Genomic DNA, 24,146 nt, shown 5'->3' on the forward strand with positions numbered 1-24,146 from the left:
AAAACATCAATGTACTCCTTGATTGTACAAGAAAATAAATCACAAACAACCTTCCCTCAGCAACAAACTTGTTAAAAAGGCCCAACTTCGAATACACCGAGATAGTTATGGGAAGCACGTCTAGTTTTGAAAAAACCTACATTCAGACTTGTATATAACCTCATCCAAGTCGGTGTTTTGCTTCTGTTTGAGGGACACAACCTCCTCCTCGGATAGGCGACAATCAATATCATAGACAATGACTCGTAGCCTCTTTTTTCGTTTCTGATACACCTTGATCTACAACTTTTTACTAACAACAGATTCTGAAATGACTCTACCTTTCTCCTTTCTATCCTCTACGACAACCAGACCTTTCCGATCTTTCCTAGTATCGTACACATTAGTCACATTATAGTACACATTACAAATAATATGTAGGTTTTTTATTATTATTTACGTGGAAACATTTTTTTTTTAGATTTATTAAAGCTTTTCATTAATAATGAAAAGCTTTAATAATATTTTTTATTAAACTTTAGGAATAAATTTATAAAACTTTAACTGTTACAAATAACTTCCAGCAGTATGGTAATTTACAGAAAATATACAGACTCGAACTTTTTGTAAAATAAATATCTTTTTAAAATTATTTTGTAGAAGTTCCTTCCATATTTTTATTTGTTGCTTGAAGTAAGTAAATACTGTCCCATAATAAAACAGTAATTTAATATTTTTAACCGAATATGACAGGTAATCTTTTTAACCGGTACATAAAATACCGATAAGAAACTGCATACTCTTTTGACATGATAATTTCACAAAAATGATTTCATTAACGGTGAATTAGTTAAACATTTTACAAGATTCATTATTTCAATTATGTTTTGCTGAATTTTTGTATTTATTATATTGTTATTAATAGTTTGGATTTTCTAATAAAAATCACACTAACTGTTTTAATAAGGTTTACATAAATATAGTTCATTAAAATATACAACAACTGCGTTATAATGTTAAATAAGTCCGAAATTTCCTTATAATAAAAAGTTGTGTACCATCTCGGGAAATAAGTCAATTATAATTTCAAGTAACACAGCTTTATTTTATTATCCTACAAATAGTTTATATTTGTTTGTAGTAGAAATAGTTTTATCGTATTCTGAACTTATAATTTCTTATTCTTAAAAGTACACATGAATTATCACAACTGAAATTGTGCTTAGTAGATCTCTTTAATTCTAATTTGCTTAATTAATTTGGTTTTACCTATAATTTAAACCGTTAAAATAAATAAATGATATTTTCATATTTTCTTAATTATTATCTCTAACGTTAAATTTATTTATCGAGATATTTTTTAAAGCTAAAATTAATTCAGACGTTCCTTTCATTTTTGAATTGTGTTTTCTTTATATAATGTAACATTGTTGAAAGGTAAATGACATCTTGCCGAGAGATTTATAAATAGTGACACGGATACGACTAACCTCAAGGATGCTTGAAAGTAACCCATCACTATCCCCGCCAACTGATGCTAGAAGAGGATATGTTAGGTGCAAAGGGATCGGATCGGGGAGGTGGTACGCTGTGTGATATAGCATTATTCAACAGGGTGTTTCAAGTAGAGCACGAGAAGGGGAGAAGAAGTTTGGTAGACCGCCCGTTAGCTTTAACCAGGATGTCTCCTTCTTACCGGCTTCATAAATTTTGCTGTCCTAAGTAAAGTCAGGAACATAGAATCTCGGGAGAAGAGGTATGGCAAGCTGCCTATACGGTTCTCTTGCTCCAAATCTTAACGTTCAACGTACTCGCTAAAACACATTCACATCTCATGTATGAACGAACTCATACATACACACATTAATAAAAATCGTGTGAAGTGGTTTTGGAATCAAGAAATCCTGCATAATGCGCTCCGAGCAGAGAGACGACAGTCTCAGTGTCGTGTATTAGATGAGTAGATACAGGTAAGTTGTGGCTCCACTTTGACATTTAAATTCTCTTGCCTGGTGAACTACTACACCATTGCTCTTATATTCGTACATCACTGACTTTGTTTCCTGTAATACCATACGAATGTCTGACAACAACACTGCATTAACCGTATATGTTATTATTCACCTCTGTTGCCATATCTATAATTTCACCCGTGAACTGTACAGAATCATGAATAAAACGGGAATTTGATCCATAAATACTTACGCATTATAAGGTTATCCAGATTACAAAGTAATATTTCTTTGCATAATATTACATTATTACTACCACATTACCTTAAAAAATATTTAGAAAAATCTTTTTTAATGAAATGAACGAACACGGAAAGAAGATGCACCTAGCAGAATAAGTTATATTCTTCACTTAATTCTTGAATTTAATAAAAATAAATGGGCGGAATAGCGTTTTACCGCAAACAATCATAAATAAAGAATGACATATATTAAGATATTAGAATTATTGAACAAAGGTTCATCGACCTAATTCTTATTTGACGGTTGTAGATCAAAACGATCACTTTGTTAAACAAATAAGAGCGTATTGACTTTTATTTAAGTTAAGTACATGAGACTCCAATTTACAAAGCCGATGAAACTTAACATTCCTATTTTACTAGATTGCATTAGGAATTTCATCCTGTCAGGAACATCAAGTTTGGAGAGTTTTCACAGTTTTTTATAGAATATAATTTTTTTAAAAAACAATACTGCTCTGCGGAAGTTCTTCCTAGAAGTTTTAGTTTAATGAACTCTGAAATAGTTTGGGTATTTATGAAATTCTTAAAAATATTTATATAATATACACATGTATATTATAAATATCCATTTTAAATTTTATTTATCTATTTTTGTGAAGATATAATGAAATGATTAATAATATAAATAGGTTGTGATAATTTATTTTGTAATGATAATCACAATCGTAAAAATACGCTGGCTTTTTGAAATTTTAGAGTTACGGGAAAAATTTGAATGCGATTTAAAAATAAAATTATTTACTAGAATGATTAAAACTTTCAGATCAATAGTTTATAATAGAGATATATTATCTGTAACTGAGATTACAATTTCTCATTCACAGTTATTATACTTATTATACTACTTCTTTCCTCACTAAAGTAGTATAATTTCAAAGAAAAGAATAAAATTTATCAATTAATTTAAAAATAATGTAGATCATTTAAATTTTTACCTCAGGATATAAATTGTTTGCAATTTTCAATTCGTTAAAAACACAACGAACGTATGAAACACTTTAAACATATTTATAACTCATGAAAACATGAAACTATAAGTTAGAAAATGCCACGGTTATAAATAATTAAAAAGAAATAGACGAAAGTAGAGATAATCATTTAATCATTATTCGAAAGATAGTAATACTTAATACGAATGGTATTAATAAGAATGATAGTAATACGAATGTTATTTTTAAGTGTCGAATACTTCTTGTCTGATCACAATAGTTCTTTATTTAGTCTATTCACACAATTACAATATTTTTAAAGCGTTGAATTCCTTTGTAAATCGCTGGAGGATTTCCTTTAATCAAATGTGATATCACAGATGTAGTTAGTGGGTACTCTGCATCTAATAGATTTAGAAGAAAAAAATCCCTTTCGGCACGCCGGAAGGTGGAGGTAGATTTAACCGGTGCTAAGTAGTAGATAAAAATCATTTCCCCATTAAAATCAAGAAAAGCTTCAAATTTACTCAATACGACAATGATTGCATGTGAAACGTTTTGCATATGCTTAGCACACGACAAGCCCATCTTCTTAAAATTCTAGCAAAATTTTGGTCATCCCTTGCCGTAAGGGTTGGCAATATCAACAATTGTTTCAGACAAAGGTTTCAGGTAATGTTTAAAGGACAAACCACCACTTTAAATCGATTCCATACTGTTCCTATTAATGAAGGTATTTTTTTTTCTTCGAAACCCCATTTTTTCCACCCCCTAGACCAATGGTTGGAAATATCAAAAAACTTCACTTGGATATGTTTTAGGTCCTTATGCAACGAATAGTAGAAACTTTAAACGAATTCGATATTTTACTTAATAGGAAAGTTATAGCGATATTTTGTTTTTTTTGAAAAAGCACCCCCATTTCTATTCCCATGGGCCGTTATTGGGCCGAGATTTTGGGTCGTTATATTTTATGTATCAGTTTGAAAGTGATTGGCGCAAAATTACGGCAGTTATCGTGTCCACAAGAAATTGAAATATATAGATATGCGATTATATATAAACTTTTGAGCTGAAGGTGGTTTTGGGCTCTGGGGGATGTGAAACGCGAAGATATGTCAAAATTTTCCGTAAGTCGAATCATGGTACCCGTTATAATAGGTAGCTTTCTTATGAAATTACCTAAAACATTAGATTGTCCAAAAATATATTGAAATAAACAATTTTGTTATTTGCGGGGTTTTACCCATTTACAACCTCTTAAAATTGGATTATTCATTCGGTTTGAAAAATTGATATTTTACATAAAAATAAAAACAATAATTTGTTTTTAATTATTAAAGATCTTTTACTGATTTCTGAATAAATGTCCATTTAAAACCATGACCTCGTTTATATTAAATATCGGACCTTTAATTATTAAATATAACGTCATTCATTTAAATATAAAGTGATGCGTTGATATTAAGTGTAACCTGCCCTATTCTATTTGTATTTTGTTATAATATTAAATTTAAACTTGTTTTTTCATATTATAATCTATTATAAGCTCGTCAGTACATCTGTGTTATTCGTGTTTTTTTAATAAATTTTGTTTTTATAAGTTAGGCATTTTAATATTATTACGTTCTATTAAATTAAATGTTTTATCTCTTTAATTTTTAAATAGGAAATGTAAAAATATTTTTTATTACTTTAGACCGGGCACTCGTTTATAATTCTACTTTGTAATATGTTGACATTAGAATAAATACAGCAACAAATACACACACACACACACACACGCACACACACACACACACACACACACACACACACACGCGCACACGCGCGCGCACACACACACACACACATACACACATATATATATATATATATATATATATATATATGTAAACTTTTACTTCAGGGTTATCTTTTTTTTTTAGTTAAGCTAACGGAGCATAAGATATTACTTCAGAGGATGATATGTATGAATGTGAATGAATTGTACAGTCTCATGTCGACCTTACCTGAGACTTGTGATTAATTGAAATCCAGCCACCAAAGAACACCGGTATCCACAATTTAATATTCAAAATCCGTATAAAAGTAACTGCCTTTACTAGAAAAAGGTCAAATAACCTACGATGATCTTATCTTACCTTCCGCCAAAGATAAAGATTTTTCACTTCTTTTTTTAATTCTGAACAAAGATGGTTACTGACCAGCACAAAACTTTTAATTTAGTATTAGGTTTTAATTTTTGATTTTTCGATGATTTTAAGTTTTAATTTAATTTAATTTCAATGATTATGCTAGTTATATCATTTTTACTGGTGATTCCTTCGAAAAATGTTTGTGAAAGAAGAAATAAATGAACATAAATTGTAACCTTTGGTCCAAGATGGAATGCTTGTATTGCTTCCCTGATGTGCCAGAGAATCGAATAAAAAGAATTTGACCACTTTTACGGAGTAATAAATTAATAATGACCAACTAGGAAAGATGAAAATATCCTAAAATAGTACTGGAATGAAGAAGTAAACTCAATAAAACGTTGTCCTTTTACAATAGAAAAAATTCAAATGCTAGTCCCATTAATTTTTACTTTAATCCAAACATATTCAGATATAAATTCTAAGTCACTTCTATGATAATTCTAAATTTTTGGTCAAACCGCTTCAGAGAACCGCCACCAAATTTCTTACCAAAAATATCAAATTTATGATATAAGCACTGTACACCATAAAACTATTAGAAATAGTAAGATGATACAGAACAATTCTACAAGGAAAATTCAATGACAACAATGTTACCAAAAATATTCACCAGAGACAGAAATTTATCAGACTTATTGAGAAATCCTCTTATATCCTGATGTATTAGTCGGGGACTTTCAAGGATTACTGAGGCTAGAAGTTTCCTCCTCTCTGGATTTTTGTAAGCATTACAATAAGTACAAAATAGTTGATTAGGTATAATCAAATAGTATCATGAAAGAACTAACACTCCAAAGGTTATACCACCGCAGCAGAACTTTATCAAAATTAAATCTACACGAAAAGAGGTATAATCAGGTTTGTTCGTAAATAATTTGATACACTTCGTGTATTTAATAAAAGTGGTTTCTAAGATCTTTTCAAGAACATTTTCTGTAGTAGTATAGTAGTAGCAGTAGTAATAAAAAAGGTTCCTCTTAGTTTTTACCAACTAATGAACGTATTTGTCACTTCTACATTTTCAATTTATTTATTTTTTTTTTTATTTTTTTTTTCTTTACATGCCTTACTAATTGTCAAATTTTTAACCAATTTATCTTCGCTCGCCTTCCAAATATTGTATTTAATACAAGCAACTAATTTACTTTCATCAGACTTATTAAAATCCTTTTAATAAGGATTTTATAATCCTTATAAAATCCTTTTTCTATTGCTGGTTTTATCCAGCAATATTTATAAAACTTATTTTATATTTATAAAACTTACAATATTTAAAAAACACTCTTTTAACTAAGTAACGACTAAGTCCTTACTAGTATTTTTTAAATCCAGCAGTCTATGAATTAATTGAAGCAAGTTATGCCACAGGTTAATAATATAGATTTCAACTTCACTAGTAAAAGAAATTCAAGAAATTGAAACCACTTCCATAAAACACTTAAGTAAGTGGTTTCAATTTCTTGAATCTCTTTTAATAGTGAAATTGAGATCTATATTATTAACCTGCAGCAAAACGCATTTCATTTAATTCATAGACTGCTGGATTTAAAAACATTCTTTTAAACCAAAACTTTATGTATGTGAACATATTTGAGTAATTTAATATTCTAATAAACCTTTATTTTTCTTGAAAAATTCATTTTTTTAAAATTGAATGAGCAATTATTGAAATATATTTAATAGTTTCTTAGAAGTGGCTTAATATTACAGTGTATAATAATTTTCAGAAAATTAACAATATTTAGTGAGAGAAGTAACATTTATTTACACTTCTACCTTTATTTCTTTAAAAAAATGCTATTCACAAATGTTGTTTTATTTATTTTGTTTAAGTAGTAAAGGCACTATTTTATTACACCGTAAAGAGTAAATTTAAAGACTTTCCATTGTACTCTGCACACAAAATCGATAAGTTGATTAATTCAAAAAAATAGTTGTAACATAAAAGACAGCGGGAGAGTAAAACCCACTCTGACTTTTTCACCTACATTTAATTATAGAAGTGGCTGAAATAAAATAGTATCTCAATTATTAAGGCTTTTGAATGTTTATCTCTTTTTGAAAATTGGTCCGTTCGACCGATGCAGAACATTGCATGCTCGATACAGTTACTTCAAAGTTTAAAACAACAATTCCACAAAACTTTTAATATCATTTTATTTATGTTAACCTTCCACTACAAGCCGGTTGGACACGGACTTAAAATGTATAGCAGTTATAATTAAGATCAGAACAGGCAGTTGCATGGTGTACATATCTATAATAATTTAGTAGTGAAGATATGGAGTAAGAGTAAATACTCAGTAATCATCCCATCGAATTTACAATATCTGCTGCATTATTAGTTCAGTTTCATCAACACCGTTCATATCTGTAACTTCTAAATTGCTTTAAAACCTTTTCCCAGTTCGGTTTCAACAACTTATAATAAATAAGTATAAATTGTTTCATTAAAATATCAGACAAACCAATGTTAATATACAGTACTTTGAACAGGATTTTATTGCTTTTATGAATAAGTAAAATATAATAAGAAATACGTAAGTAATATAATAAGTAATAATAAGTATATATAAATAATAAAGTAGTAATTATGACTTATCAATTCAAATAATTGAACTTAATAGATTGGAGTTATTATTTACTAACGGTTTTCTTTAGATGAAACAGATTTAACTATAATTTACTTACATAGAAACTGGTTTGATCTTACTAATCTACTTCCGGCAGTTATATAAAGCATAAGGATGAGGCTGATTAGGAATAATTTTTAGGGAGGACGAATATTTTCTTTCACCTGAAAAGCAAACACAATCCTATAAAGGAATAATATATTTACAACATTAAAAGTCTACATGAAAAGAGCCAGACTAAGTATAGACTCAGCTCTGAGTGATACCACTGACTCTACCTCGTCGGAAACAAAGTTGCCGCCAGATAGCCGGGACTCAGTCTTTTAGGCGCCATGACTCTAATGAGGGGACCACAAAGGATCCCCTCATCGGGACTCGGTCTTTATGCCTTGCTTCTAATGGGGAATCCCCGAAAGGAACCCCCCACCGGGACTAGGTCTACTTTCTCCCCAACGGTACTGCAAGGGAGTCCCCACCCGATCATCGTAAGCGGGAGACCGAGGCCACCCACTCCCTCCCAGATGATGCTGTTCCTCAGAGATACCATGATACGCCTATGAAGAAGCAGTTCCAGATTTCGATAGAGCTATCTTACATCCCCGACCCCGAGCGCATGACCATGTGACTTGCAGGATAAGCATCTAGGGTCCTGCTTGCAGTCCTTGCGTAAATGGCGAGCATTGCCACATGTAAAACAGTGACAGATTTGTCTGCGCTAGAACAGAATTTTGCCCTATGGCCTGGATTCCAGCATTTGAAGCAAAGGTCGTCGGATGTCATACAATTAAAAATGAACAACATTTCACTCATAAAAAAAATAAAAAATATTTTGAAAATTGATAAAATATAATTGTAAAATATTTGTATATTGTGTGAAATTTAAATTTATTTTTATAAATTTAGCATAGAAAATGTATTCATGATCGGTGATTGATTGTCAATACAAAGTAGAAAAATAAATCAAGTATTTATTAAGTCTAGTAAACAATTAATTTACTTTCGCAATAGTATTATTACATTAAAATAAGTCACAGTTACTTGCTTCTAGACAGCTTAAATACAGCGGTATTTTGTGCTGAAAAAATCCTTTTAAACACATTTACTATAAATAACAGAAGTGAATGTAATATTGGGATAAAAAAAAAATTAACCTTTCATTACGAGAGGAAAATAAGAAAAGGTGTTTTGATGATCTGATACTCTGATCTCCGATCAATTTCTGATATGATCTCCGCTGAATTTAATAATCATAATCTGTAAGTTACTTATGTTTATATGTGTAGCGCTTGTTTGTATAAAAGTTTTTTTTATTGATTTTTATATATACTGGTTTTTTGAATGGATTTTTTTTTTTTGTAAAAACACGGCGACATTGTACCAGTGTAAAGGGATATGAAATTAGTTGCTCTAGAACTTGGCTTATACCTTGTTCGTTTCAGTAAAAAAATATTGTTTTATATTTTTGTTCAATTAAAACAAAATTAATAATTTTGTTTATTATTTTTGTTACATTAATTGTTAATTAATGTAGCATAATTAAATTTGTTAATTATGCTACATAAAAATAATGAGAAACAATTTTAAAATTTTATAATTCCAGGATCTAAATTTTTTCATTACCAGAAAAAAAATGAATAATATGATGAAGTAATATCACAAGTTATTTATGAGATTTTGTTTAACACATCAACACATTTATTTTGTCACTAATACAATGTTTTGTTATACCCAAGGTTTTTTACGTAATAATCAATAGTTATATAATTTATACTTCATAAAGATAATGGTGTATTTTATACAATTCTTTATAGTTTATATTATACTTTGTAATTGAAGTTACATTTTTTATGAGTATGTTTGTTTAATTTTTTCGAGAAAAATATTCTACAGATATTTCCAAAAAATGGATGAAACATTTTAAAATAGTATTTTAGTATTAGAATTTATTAGTTAATAAATTTCATTTAGAATTTTCTACATTTACTTTAGTATTTTCTATAGTTTCATTTGTTTTTTTAATCTACGTGTTAGTTAAAATAGTTAAATGTAACAAATATAAAAAAATAAACTTCAATTTACTCTTTCGATAGGTGAGTAAAAGAGTTTGGTTTTATAAAAGTACAAAGTCAAACACTTAATCTAGTCACTGTAAATTCTATTAGCATTTTGATCGGATACCAATTAAGTCAACCATAAACAATGAACGCTGCCACACGAAAGGATGCTCGTATACAGTCTTACCAGCAATCCTCTTCCACAATCGTAATTTAATTTTATATTCTGTATTCAATAATACAGGAATAATGCGCACGTTAGAGCTTCCTTGCAATTAATAGCGAAGGAGCTTTCTAAATTTTCCATAAATTAAGAATAAAATATTATCTCCGGTTCATATTTCAACACTTTCTTTTTATTAAGTAAATGAAACAGAAAAATAACGGTAGTCATGGTTCAGATGCACACCGAGTCCAATAAATACATAAGAAATTATTTCTACTTTTTTAGATTAAAAATTAATTTTTACCTGATCAGGGGGTTTGTATTTACTTATAATGCAAATTCAAATTTAATCAAATTAAAAAATCAAAAAACAAAAATTAATGTAACCCATAATAACCTTCATTTAAGCGTAAATGATACTCTTTTAGAATTTATACAATTAATTATCTAATAACTACACTATAATTATTTTTACCAATTTTGTACTTAAAAAAAACACTGTTTATATTATGTTACGTATTTAAATCAGTTTACATTATCATCATCGTCTATGCTATGCAAATAATATTCAAATGATAGGAACGGAACGGAACGCAAAAGTGGCGGGAGCCTCGCAAATTTCTCCCTTCGAAAATGCAGAGCCTGGACAGTGTCCCTTGCTGCTGAATCATTCAAAGGGGCTGCTGAATCGGGCGTGTTTAGGGGTTTATTTTAATGTCGGGTATGAGTTTAAAGGTTTCTTTTAGTTTTATGGACGGATTTTTTGTATAGCGTTCCATATCAAATGATAGTCAATGTAGTAAGAATAATTATTCATCCAGCGGATTTTAATTAATAATTTATAATTCACATGCATATGTTATGTATAATCAAATTGTAATGACAATAAACACGTTTGAATCATATATAAATAAAATACTTTAAGTATCGCACTTGTGGTAGTTGTTTACTAGCCAGAGAATAATATTTTATTTTGATTGATAATAAAACTAAAGTAAGGATTTCTCCTTTCATTAGGTATTCGATATGTTTTTTGTATGTACAAAATATCACATTATAATGTTCAAATACACCAATATAGAGTTCTTTATTTGTCTGCGATAGCTCTGTAATACAATGTTTAAATTTAATCTATTTTGAAGTTCGTTAAAAACCAGCTAAAAATTTAATCTATAGTTTTGTTTTGTCACTAAAAATGAATAATTTATGTCATTTTCATCATCGACTCATGATTAACAAAATCGTTAATGAATTTATTTGGAGATTCAAAGATATAACACAGTAATGTTAACCCGACCGATGGATTCTGTTTACCGCACAACTTAAATTGTGCTATCACAGAAAGGTATGTGTGCAAAATCTATTTCATTATTTAATGAAATAGATTATCTAGATGATCTTTTGTCGTTCATGTAGTCATTGTTTTTGCTTCATTGCTAGTGTTCATGAATAAACTAAAATTTCTATTCCGTGTAATAAAGTTGCTTACCAATATGCGTACGTTATTTTATTTTCAATCAAAGAATACCTTCTTTGTAAACGAAAAAATATTTTCCCCGTTATAACTGAAAATTAATTAATATTTATTTTTTTTTTATAAACTGTAGACAGTAAGTTGTTGATTTAATAATTTCAACTTCGGACATAACGTATTATTGTACAGAAATTTCATTTTATTTATTTATTTTTTCAGTATACGATGATTGATTTATCTGTTGCAGGAGGAAGAGCTCCGTAAATCAGGAGACCCAAAATTTTCTCATCTTTTAGACGATCTCCATGTTGAAATAACCTCATTTGCTCCACCTGCAGAAGCACATGCACGTATTGCTTATGCGTTAGCAGAAGTACGTCGCTTTTTAGTACCGGTAAGTAATTCTAGAAGAGATGAAATGTTAGTTAATTTATTTTTTATAATAAACTTAATTAAATTATAATAATTTTTTTTCGATGAGTCGGAGGAACCCCATTTTCAGGCGAAGAGTCGGACTCGCTAACAGGTTTCGCAAGCTGTTAAGAGTGAATATGTGTGTCTCCGCCTACCGACTAAATCTCCTATCACATCGATCCTTCCCCTCCCGGGGCTGATCTAACAATTAATCATTCAATTATTAATCTAACAATTATTCAGCCCTGGGTGTTGCTTCGAGCTCAGGAGTCAGAAGTCCCCGTACCTCATCACCAACTCCCATCCTCGCAAGCGTGGACGAACCCCTGTTATGCATACGGCTATCCTTTACTCCCATGCTCTCCGGTTCTTATCTTCACCTGTTTCACAGGTCTTTTACTAGGTGCTCTGTTTTTCCTCACCACAAGACTTGGATGACTTTTCAATCATAAGCAGTCAAACTAGTCCGCGCACCACTCACGCTGGTGAGTGGGATCAGCTTCTTAGTCCATTCAGCTTCGTCTGTGCTTTCCCACTCAGCCTACCACTCCTGAATAATTAAGTCTGCATCATTCTTAGTCATTTCCTCATAAGCCCTATTCAACCATTAGGCTCTTAAGAGAACGGGAGGAACGCCCGATAGGACCTCAGCCGCCTTCCTGGAGATCGTCCTTTACACTGCAGTAATTTTAATCCTAGCCCTCCTTTGAAGGGCAGCCAATCTTCTAACATTCTTTTTCTTCTGGAGGGCCTGCGACCAGGCGAGTATGGCATAAAACAGGACCGACGTAGCAGCTATCAGAATCGGGCTTCTCTTATCATCTCTAGGACCCCATCTGGTACCCATGAGCCTGCCCACCACATCGATCGCCCTTTTCGCTTTTTTGTGGCGTTTTCAACACGCTTATTAAAAAGGCGAGACTCCGCAAACCAAACCCCCAGGTATTTGGCATATCTAGACAACCTCATATTCGTATTTTCTACCTGGATGCAGATATCGTTTATTCTCCTTGTACCAACCATCGCAATCATGGTGGTCTTCAGAGGCGCTAACGGCATACCTCTCATCTTAAGCCAGCTACTGAATTGGTCTACTGCTTCCGTCTCTGTTGCTCTAATTCTCTTTCAGCATGTCCCGCAACAAGCAGGGCAAAATCATCCACATATGCAGTAATGGACGTACCCCCCCCGGAAACTCCAACCACAAAAGCTCATCAAAGGCTAGCTCTCAGAGGGTAAATCCTAATCCCTGAGAGACCCCGTAGCACATTTTAAACTCCTCTAGACCCTCCTTGATCAAAACTTTCAGGTTCCGCTCATGCAGGTAACCATCGTTCAGTACTACAATAAATATTCACTAAGCCGTTTCCTCCTCAGCGCCTCCAGCACTACCAGCCAGGGGACACTATTAAAAGTATTTTGGATATCCAACAACACTATAAGTGGAATTCTCCCCTACGCCTCGTCCCGCAGCACGGCCCCCAACCCAGGTTAACACTTGTTTAATGACGTCAACCGTGGACCTCCCCCTGAAGAATCTAAATTGATTGGGGGATAGGCTCTCAGTTCCGTTCAGTTCTCCTCGGAGCCTTTCTGCCAATATCCTTTCATATAATTTGGCCTTTCGCTCTGGCCTATACGTGTGGGCAGACATATAGACCTAAATTTCCTTTCCTAATCTTCAGATCCGGGTTTGGTAATTACCAACAGCAAAACCTACCACAGCTTAAAGGCTTATTTAACATCTCAAGGATCGGCCATTGGTGCAGCACCACCAATCTCTTGAACGTAGATCCCAGTACACCGTGAGGGCAAGAGCACTTTCTGTCACTGATCTTTGCTGCCCATTTGAGCTCTCCCATGGTAAATATCCTCACGTCCAAGGTATTATATTATAATTCTGTCTCAATAATAGGAAATAGTTCATAACCGCCCCAAACGTCTGGGCTACGGACAAGAGTGAGCGTGGCCTCTCAAACTTTTTGGTAATGACCCGACAGGCCGTACCCCAACGATCCACATCTAGATCCCTGAACATAGTTCTACCATATTTAGGCGAAATATGATCAGCGTCCTTTTCCAGCAGCTTTATCACCATTCTAAGCTAGTTTCTAGCTGTCTTATGATGTCTTATGATGAAGCAGCTCATGATGTCTAGATCTGGCCTCCTCGCTTTCTGTGCAGCAGATCTTTACAAACCAATTTTTCTTATTTACCAGTACGCTCGCTTCCTTAGTGGAACACTGCTTTCACGCTTGATGGTATCCTGCCATCAAAATGTTTGAGAAATCCTTTGGACTCCCAGATTGCTAAGTCTGACATCATAGAATTGGCAAATGCTAATGCCTGTGCATCAGTGAGTTTTTGCATTAGCCGCGGTTTTTCTACCTGCTCTCTAGTACCCAGTATCACAAACATTATTGGCAAACATTTTTGTGGTCACTACCACATTCATCATGTAAGACTTGCCAGTCAGCCACTCTCTCCACAAGACTTTCTGGTATCGCAATAACTTTCACTACTGAGCCCGTTCCCCTCCCGACAAAAGTTGGTATTGTTGGAGTATTAATTACCAGTACATTGATCTAGTCCATCATGGCGGCCAGCTTATAGACTCGATTGGTAGATCTCATTCCAGCAAGCTCCAGAAATTTCGCATTTAAATCTCTGGTTAAAATTTTCAATTGTTCAATTATTTCATCAAACTTTTCCAGGCTACAATTCGCCGAATGTCTGGAAAATATTCGTGTAGCAATTCACTAGTGTATGTGGCTGCGGCTGCACATACCCGCAGCCACATACCCGTCTCCCTTGACTGCATTGACAGCTAACCTACCGGAAACATTCACAATCGCAGCATCACCCGCTCGGTCAACCATCCAACACCGTCCTGTAATTAGGTTCCACAACTAATATTTCTATATCTCTGTTTGTCGAAGTTGCCCACGCTAAATCATGAGCTGCAGCACTTCGATTCGTTTTAAATTGTAGTAATTTCACATTTTATGAGTACCGCAATTCCGACTGCCAGTCTGATAGCCGGTTTTATTACAGAGGACGCATCTTGGTTGTTCTCGGCACTCTTCCCTTCTGTGTCCTGCGCTACCACAATTATAACAATTGTTGCGTTGGTCCACATCATTGCAAACCGCCGCCACATGACCTGTCTCCCAACACTTATAACATGTTTTATCCGATCTCCTTACCTCCACGCGGCAGAAGTGCCAGCCCACCACCAGACGTTCTGTGGCCATGAGCAACCCAGCTTCTCTGGACGGAATTATGAGTGGCGTTATGACAACTCCCATATGTGAGCCTCATGGAGATAACTTTGACTACCACGTCCTTACTCAACGTCTTCTTGACAACATTCACGTTTTTATCTCTCGTGGTGTCTATTTCCAAGTCTTTGACGTGGGTAACGGACATTTTAGACGTTGAAGTTTTATTTTCCATTGACATTTCTGATACAACAGCTGCCATTTTGTCCTTTAAACTGTCAGGGGCAATTTTCCCTTAAGTCTGATCTCAACTTCTTCCCCTTTACTTTTCTTTACAGATAATATATCTTTGGCCGGCCATATCATCTCCAGCAGTTTCTTTTACATGCTTCAGAAGGTTGCTTTTTCTTTTTTTAACATAACCGTTTTAGTCTCATGTTGCATCTGTTTGGCCGGTTTCTTTCCCTCCTATGCGAAATACAGAATTTTGACTGTACCCTCAAGTCTCGTCCAATATTCGAGAACTTTACTCGCAGTGTTTCCTATGTTTCCACAAGTGGTCGCCCACTTGTGAGAATATATTTGCACAATACACTTCCAGTGTATACATTGGAAATATATACAATAGATTTTTGCAATGTCTTTGCAGATGGGATTTTCAACAGCGCTAGTCCTTTTCAGCCCCTGCAAGATGTGGTCAGCAGCCTCACATCCTCCCACCTCTACAAGAAGGATATTGATTGATTGATTTGTATGGCATTTCTCCAGCCACCAACCCATTCGGTAATCCTAAAGCATAAGACCGAATGTCTTTGCCACAAACGGCTACTGAGCCACGAATCAGTTTAGCGACCAGTGTCCTAACTAGCTCCTAGAGCTAACCTAATTGCGTGAGCGAACTAAGCATGGTACCACACACCACTTGCTTCGTGTCCCACCGCTCACTTGTCATATATTCTAAAATGGGTAGGTGCAACCCGTCAACTACTAAAATATATATACTTTCAATAAATTAAATTTATCTCGTCAAGACATCAATTCGCTGCCACGCCTGGATCACTGAATGCCAGCAAGTACCTGTCCGTCAATATTAAAGCCCTTGGAGCTTTAATTGGCTGATGACCAGCCATAACTCCCGGGTAGCTACCCACAGCAGCGAGGTAGGAGTCTTTACCTTAAATAAAATACTGATGCGGTTGAATAAAGCAACGGCATCAAGGAACACCCACACGATCTGACAATACGTCTCACGCCACATTGACTCGCCGCTAATGAGTTCATTTTCCCCTTGACTTCTAAGTTCCAGGGTGGCCTGAATTCTGCCCCACCATCAAGAGCTGGGCAGTCGAACATCATACGTTCGTTCGACTGGAACTCCCCACAGAAGCACAACTCATCAGCTGCCAGGCAGAACCGATACAAAGATTGGTTCAAGTTCGCGTGGTTGGTGTGCACCTGGGCACCCGTTGCCATTAAAAACGAAGGAGAGGCACCATCACCCTGTCCTGTATAAATCTTGTATAAATCTATACAAGGACCTTCCCTTAGCCGTGGTGTGCCATTCTTGCTGCCATGCATCCATCACGAGGCTGTATAGCCTCATCCTCTGGCGGAAGATGGGCCGTTCCGCTCCGGTACAGGCCCGGCTCGAAACCGCATCCCAAATACCTCGGCCTCACTGCCTCTTCGCAACTTCCACATGGCCGCCCGAACTTTCACCACTAAATCGATTTGGAGAGCCTTTATCAATACGGTGGTAGCCTCGTAGGAGGTTGTTTTAAAAACACCAGTGCATACTATTAATGCTCTGCGTTGGGCACTCCTTAAATTCTGAATGTGCTCGATTTCTGTCCAACCTATGCGCCCAAACGGTCGCAGCATAAGAGACCATACCTTCGAAGACACCTCAGTACACCATGTATAAATGACGACCCGACAGCCCGTAATCCTTCCGAGCAATCCTCTTAAGCTTATGTATCGCCGAGACGGCGTTTCTAAACAGCAAATTCTCATCAAACAAAACACCTAGGTACTTATGAACTCTAATTCGACTGATCACACAGCCTTTATTCTTAATGTGGGGGTTACGACTGTACAATAATTTGTCTGCACCCTTGAGAAGCATAAACTTGGTCTTGGGCACAGAAATCTTTAAATTTTGCATGTACATCCAGCCCTCCGCAGTCAATAAGGCCGCCTGTGCCCGCTCTTCTAGCTTCGGTTGTGAATTACCGTGAACTTACAGGAGACAGTCATCGGCGAAAACCTGGACCATGACCCCTTCTGGAAATGTCAGTCTCAGAAATCAGTCAAACACCAGGTTCCACAGCAGGGGATCGAGAAGGGAACCCTGCGAGCTTCCCCTGCTAACGGACTTTTTTACAGCCAGGTGTGCATCTCTAAAAAGAGCCTTACGGTTTGACATATAGTAACGCACTACGGCCTTCAGGGCTACGGGAACATTGCGGCGTTCCAACACATAGAGGATAGAACTCTAACACAAGGATGGAAATGCTGCCTCTATCTCAATAAAATTTTCCAAAACATATTTGCAGTCGGCGCCTTTCACCTCGGCAACAGCATTTAAGATGCAATCCTCGGTACCGATCCCTTTCATGAAGGCATGCTGGCCTCGATTTAGAAGTGAGTTCATATCGATGTCTTCCCAGATACGTTCCACAATCAGCCTTTCAAGCAACTTGCCGATTACCGGCAAGAGGCTGATGGGTCGATAACTGCTGACCTCACTTGGATCCTTTCCTGATTTTAAGAGCACCTTCACCAAAACTACCTTCCAACAAGTCGGAAAGCAACTCCAGCTTAGGCACCCCGAGAACAGCCTACCAACCCGCTCTGTTATACAAGAAGGACATAGCTGTCACCAGGATTACAATATTCTCAACACCACCCAGCACCGAATCAGTGCTGGCCTGTCTAGGCCTCTTCTTAGGCCGTTAGGCCGCTCCAGTCATATCCATATTCTCCACTGTTAAATCCACCGAACTCGTGGAGGGAAGGAGTCATTCTAGGAGACCTCGCAGTTTTGCCACTCTTTCGGAAAATCTTCTCCATCTCCATATTTTGCGATCCAGACATCGTAGGAAGCTGCGCATAAAAAGTACTTTCTCCACCAGTGTATCGGGGGCTCAGATACAAGTTCTCCAACACCCCACAAGCTATATATTTTTTTTTATAGACCAGGGTGGAGCGCGGGGATAGGTAAAACGGGTTCTTCCAAAAATGATATAAAAGCTTTGGGGGGATAAAAGTCGGGGTTTGTCCTAATCAGGGTAGATCCAAATGGGATAAATGCTGTGGGAAAGGGTTAGGAAGTTACGGCGTGGGAAAGGATTCCACTTATAGGGGAATATAGATATAATGTTTATACTTACACGAAAAATTTTCAAGTCCTTGTTTACGATATTTATATCACTTGTCGATGCCTGCACAGCTAACAGATCATCGAATATCTTCCTTAATGCCAGTGAAAATAAGGTCTATTCTACAAAAACACTAATAAAAAAAGTATTCCGCTGTCCAAAAATCGAAAAATTTATAAACCGTATCCAAAAAATGGCCACCAGTCAAAACCAATCTTCCGTACCGTAACAAACCAAAAACATGCCACAGAAAACTAAGAAAAACACAGAGCAAAGTTGTAGCACGTTCACTCAGTCCGGCTTCATTTACTCTACTAAACTGTAATAATCTAACTGAATTAACCTGTGTTCTTCATACGGAAGTAAAACATTGAAAAACATTACAAAAAAGATGATTTGTTGATAATAATATTTTACTGATAATTTAGATTACCATTTATAACACAAAAAAGTTTACCTAAGCAGAAACTGAAATTAAAAAAAAATTCCATTGTAGTTGCTTAAAATTTTGTTCACTTTAATACACACCTTTAAAATATTGCTAAAAATTAACCTTATTTTTATTACAAAAAAAAATATTTTAATTGCTTCAAGGTTTCAAAATTTTATTTCCAATTGAATTGTCTTCTAAAATGAGTTATAAGTCAGAAAAACAATAAATCATAGTAAATTTAAAAAAGTCAGTTTCAAAAAGAGAACGAGGAGTCCTCCTTTGAAATTTGAAAAAAACATTGTTCTTCCTTTTCAATTAAGGCATATCCTTCTTACTCTCTTCATTGAGATTTTCGTTTCTGTAAATGCAGCTGCTACGAATAAATCAAAAACCATATTTTTATGGGAAGGTGGCCGAAGGTTCAACCTTAAAAAAGTTGCAGTAATTTTTTCTGCTTGCCAGTACAAGTCTTTAGATTAAGGTGTCTATGGACTACAAAAAATCTTCTTATGATACTCCTAATTTTTATATATCTGTGGCATTTTACAAGAAGATTCGATGTCAATTTTTTTTAAAAATTACTTATTTTATCATACAGATAATCCTTTGTATTTTTCTGTGTAGGAAACTTTGGTTCAACTCAAAAGTATAAATTTTAAATTGTCAAAACCAATTCGAGGTAATATTTTGTTAAGTGCAAAACGAAACGAAGTTTATATAAATATTTATAAATTAAAACTATGAAATACCAACGTCGAATTTGGTTTTTTTAACGGTAAGAAATATTGCCATACAGTATATTTCTTTTTACATAATTAGACGTTTAATTTTTTTGCCTAATGGTACTATTTGCTCCAAGCCATAGATTTATATTTCGAAATTGTGTTCTGTTAAAAAAGGTTTTTCTATTTATTCAACATACCAAAGTAATAAATAATAAAATGAACAAATTCCTTAAGTTTTAGTTATAATTTTATTAATTTTTGGTAAAGTCCTCATAGGCCAGCGAGTATCAACTTAATTTTCATTTAGAAGGGAACAAATCTGCTGGAAAAATTTTACTTTTCAATGTAGGAAGATATAAAAAAGTTAGAATCAGTTCTTTTTAAAAAGTCTACTTAATAATTAGTTAATGAACAATTAGTTAATGAACAACATCAGACCGAATTCAATATATATATGTTAACATAATAGTGGTCACAAAGAAGTAATAGGTTTTACCTTAGTTTTTATAAAAATCAAAAGACCTGAAAAAATATATTCTTACCAGATCACTGACATAAATTTTACAGATAGCGTTCACTATGAGATAACAATCAAACGTTCACTACAAGTGTAAAATAATCATATTTTCCAATTAATAAGCCATAGATTCGCAAAGGACAACCCTATTTTGGTAAATAAGAAAAAATAAAGGTTTATTCTAATCCAGATGTAAAATACGTAATATTTCCTTTCTTGAACCATATGTAAAATTACCCAATGTAAGTCATGTGGCTCCCAGTAAAACCAGAAAACTATCAGAACTCTCTCAGTATTCAGAAAATCACCGTAGAAAACATAACGCTTTAAAATGTGACCCGCTATTTGCTAAAGCTACACTGCTTGCAAAATGAGGAAATGTACTACATAGATTTACTAGTGAAATTATTATTTAAGTTTGATAAATACTTTGGGGAAAGAATAATTCTGATTTGATTAGCACTTACTGAATTTTAAATAAATATTCATTCTTACAAATAAACAAGTAGAAATTCTTCTTTATACAAATATTACAGATTTCGTAACGGACTTTAAACTACGTTAATTATTTTTTTCGTTTATTCTTTATTCTTTTTTACAGTTCATTAACATATAAGTTACAAATAAGTAACTAATATTATTTTAGCTTTACACTGTGGATATATTACACTAGTTTATGTTTTTGTAACCTACGATTAATTTAGAATCCCTTTGAGTTTTTACGATATATACAGTAGTGTTACGGCTCTTATAATATTTTATATGAACAGAAAGAAATTTTAGAAATTATTAATCATTTTTGAAAAATGTTTTTTTCATTTATCAATTTCAACCAAATAATATATTTACAGAAGGGCCTCATTTATTATTTGTAGCTTAATAACTGATAAATACGTAAACTCCATATTTAAATTACTTACGAAAGCATATATTGTTATCAGATCATATTTTCAATTCAGCATATTCTCTGCCATCATAAAACATTTTTCAAATTAATAGAGTACAAAGCACTCGTATAACCAATTCTTTTGACACCCCGTTCTTAATAGAAAAAGATATTTTTTTGTTTATTCAGACAAAAACTGTCGTTTGACGCAGTTTCCGAATTAATTTCAATATATAAAATCTTCCTGTTTAAGTAGACTTACAATTTAAGGAGTTAAATTTGAATAATACAGTAACAGTTAACAGGTAAAGAGTTAAATATAAAATCAGCGATTTCAAAAAGAGAAGAAAATTGAGATTATTATGTTTTGCATAAAAAAACAAATACCAAAAATAATTAGTCTTTTTGATGATTTGGAAATACATAAAAATTCAATTAATCTAGTTCTTAACGTTTAATTAATTAATAATAATAATAAATGGTTAAATAAAATCATATTAATTTTATAAAGAAAATGAAAATTATGTTCATCTGTTAAGGGTGACGTAAGTACACAACCTTTAGCTATTCTAGCTTAATTTTTCATAATCCTTGTTGAAAATTACTGGAATAGCATACAGATAAAAAATGTGATAACAGGAATATATTAGAAGACCGGTAAGAGAACATAAGTTAAGTTTTATTATCCATAAACCATGTAAACGTATTAGAAATATCAAATATTGACTATCCTTACCTTAACGGACATACATTAAAGCGGCCTACATAAAAGCAACGTACGAAAATAGTTAAAATAAAACATAAAATTTATAAATATAATAATAAGTTACGAAGCTTCTTGTTTTAACTTTACCTTTCTCTCTTTCCCTCTCTCTCTACATCGTGTATACATTTTCATGCAACAGAAGTTATAAAAAAACAAAATATAAAAATAAGAGGCATCATGTGCACGAAAAAGAACAAAAAAATAAAAATTTACGAATCTTAGAAAACGATAACTAATTTCTATATGCATCAATTACATTTCCAAAATAAACCAAAAGTCAAAAAAACATAAGCTTAGGTTTATGCGAGTATAAAAATACTATTAAAAGACAAGATATAAAAAGAGGACGTAATAAACTCTTTATAAAGGACAGGATATAAAACAGAATTCCTTGAAAACGTACTTCTACGAAAGAATGTGGGAGGTAAAATAGAAGGATGAGATTAAATAATTGAAAATTTTTTCCTCTCAAAAGAACCGACCGTAAAAGATGTTGGAAGTGCATCCAACCCGTATACTAAACGAAATCTTAAAGGTCATCATTTTGTTCTGTAAATATATTAAAGAGAGCTGTGTACCCAGAAAACTACTTCTTTGCTGGAAAAACTGTTTTAATTTCGATTCTCATTGTAGCACAAAATACAGATTTGTTTAAAACTCAATTTCAACGAGTTTATTAAAGTAAAATTTGAAAAATTAATTAAAGAGTTCTTAAGTACCAGTCTTGTTTATATGCTAAGAAACGTGTTTTAGTGTTTTCAGTCTATTCCGAAACTCTCGTAACATGTTGAAAATAGAATTAGTTTTATAAAATGTTTAAGGATCTAAAAGTCTTTTTACCAAACCTACCTTAGCCGCAGTGGATTTTCTTGTATTCCAATAAGCATAGATTTACCATTCTTACCAGCAATCCTGTCTCCTGTGAAGTTCGGTTCTTTAATCTACCCTGTGTCAAACCAATTAAAATTACTTTCAACAAAAAAAATAAAATGACTCAAAAATAAAAATTACTTTACTCTTTAATTACTATCAACAAATGGAATTGTACTACGAATATTTTTGTCTAAATAGAATGGCTTTCTTTTCTCTTCTGCGTTTATACTTACTAAGTAAGTAATTGTTCTATATCCTCATAAGAAGTATCTGATTATCTTACGACAAATCCAAACGTAATGTTATCACTAACAATTGGAGAATTGGGTGCTAAGAATGGAGTATTTATGCAATAAAAGTAAAAAATCGGTTACTGAAATACGATATATATATATATATATATATATATATATATATATATATATATATTAGGTAGATTTCATAAGAAAGCTACCTATTTAATGGGTACCATGATTCGACATCCGGAATATTTCGACATATCTTCGCGTTTCACATCCCCTAGACTCCAAATCCACCGTCAGTTCAAAAGTTTATATACACTCGCATATTTATATATTTCACTTTCTTGTGGTCACGATAACTGCCATAATTCTGCGCCAATCACTTTCAAACTGATAAAATATAACGACCCAAAATCTCGGTCAAGTTCGTTAACGGCAAAAATCGGACCATGAGAATAGAAATTGAGGGCTTTTTCGAAAAAACAAAATATCGCTATAACTTTCTTATTAAGTAAAATATCGAATTCGTTTAAACTTCCTACTACTCTTTGGATAAGGATCTAAAACCCGTAAAGTTTTTGATATCACCAACCATTGGCCCAGTTGCCGGGAAGAATGGGGTTTCGAAGACAAAAAAAAAATCATACCTCCCTTAATAGACGTAACATCGAATCGGTTTAAAGTGGGTGTTATATGTTCTCTAAACATTACCTAAACATTTGTTTGAAACAATTTTTGATATGAAGAACCCTTACGACAAGGAATGACCAAAATGTTGCTAGAATTGTAAGATGGGACTTGTATGCTTAAAATGTTAAACATTTGTTTAACAATGTTTAACCATTGTCCTATTGAGCAAATTTGAAGTTTTTCTTAACTTTAAGTAGGAAATCTTTTTTAACCTCTATTTAGCACCGGTGAAATCTACCTCCACCTTCCGGCGTGTCAAAAGGGATTTTTTTTTTTTATTAAACTGATAAACACAAATAAATTTTA

At 33.4% G+C, this 24,146-nt stretch overlaps 1 protein-coding gene across 1 annotated transcript in view; it reads left to right on the top strand.

Annotated features, from left to right (window-relative positions):
* LOC142317792 (KH domain-containing, RNA-binding, signal transduction-associated protein 2-like) overlaps window positions 1-24,146 on the top strand; it is a 322,082-nt gene that overhangs the window by 287,912 nt on the left and 10,024 nt on the right. The window contains exon 4 of the mRNA XM_075354341.1: window positions 11,941-12,087. Coding sequence (XP_075210456.1) covers window positions 11,941-12,087 — 147 coding nt within the window. The remainder of the gene's footprint in view (window positions 1-11,940; window positions 12,088-24,146) is intronic.

Source organism: Lycorma delicatula, chromosome 1 (genome assembly GCF_047948215.1).
Source record: "Lycorma delicatula isolate Av1 chromosome 1, ASM4794821v1, whole genome shotgun sequence".
Lineage (NCBI taxonomy): Eukaryota > Metazoa > Arthropoda > Insecta > Hemiptera > Fulgoridae > Lycorma > Lycorma delicatula.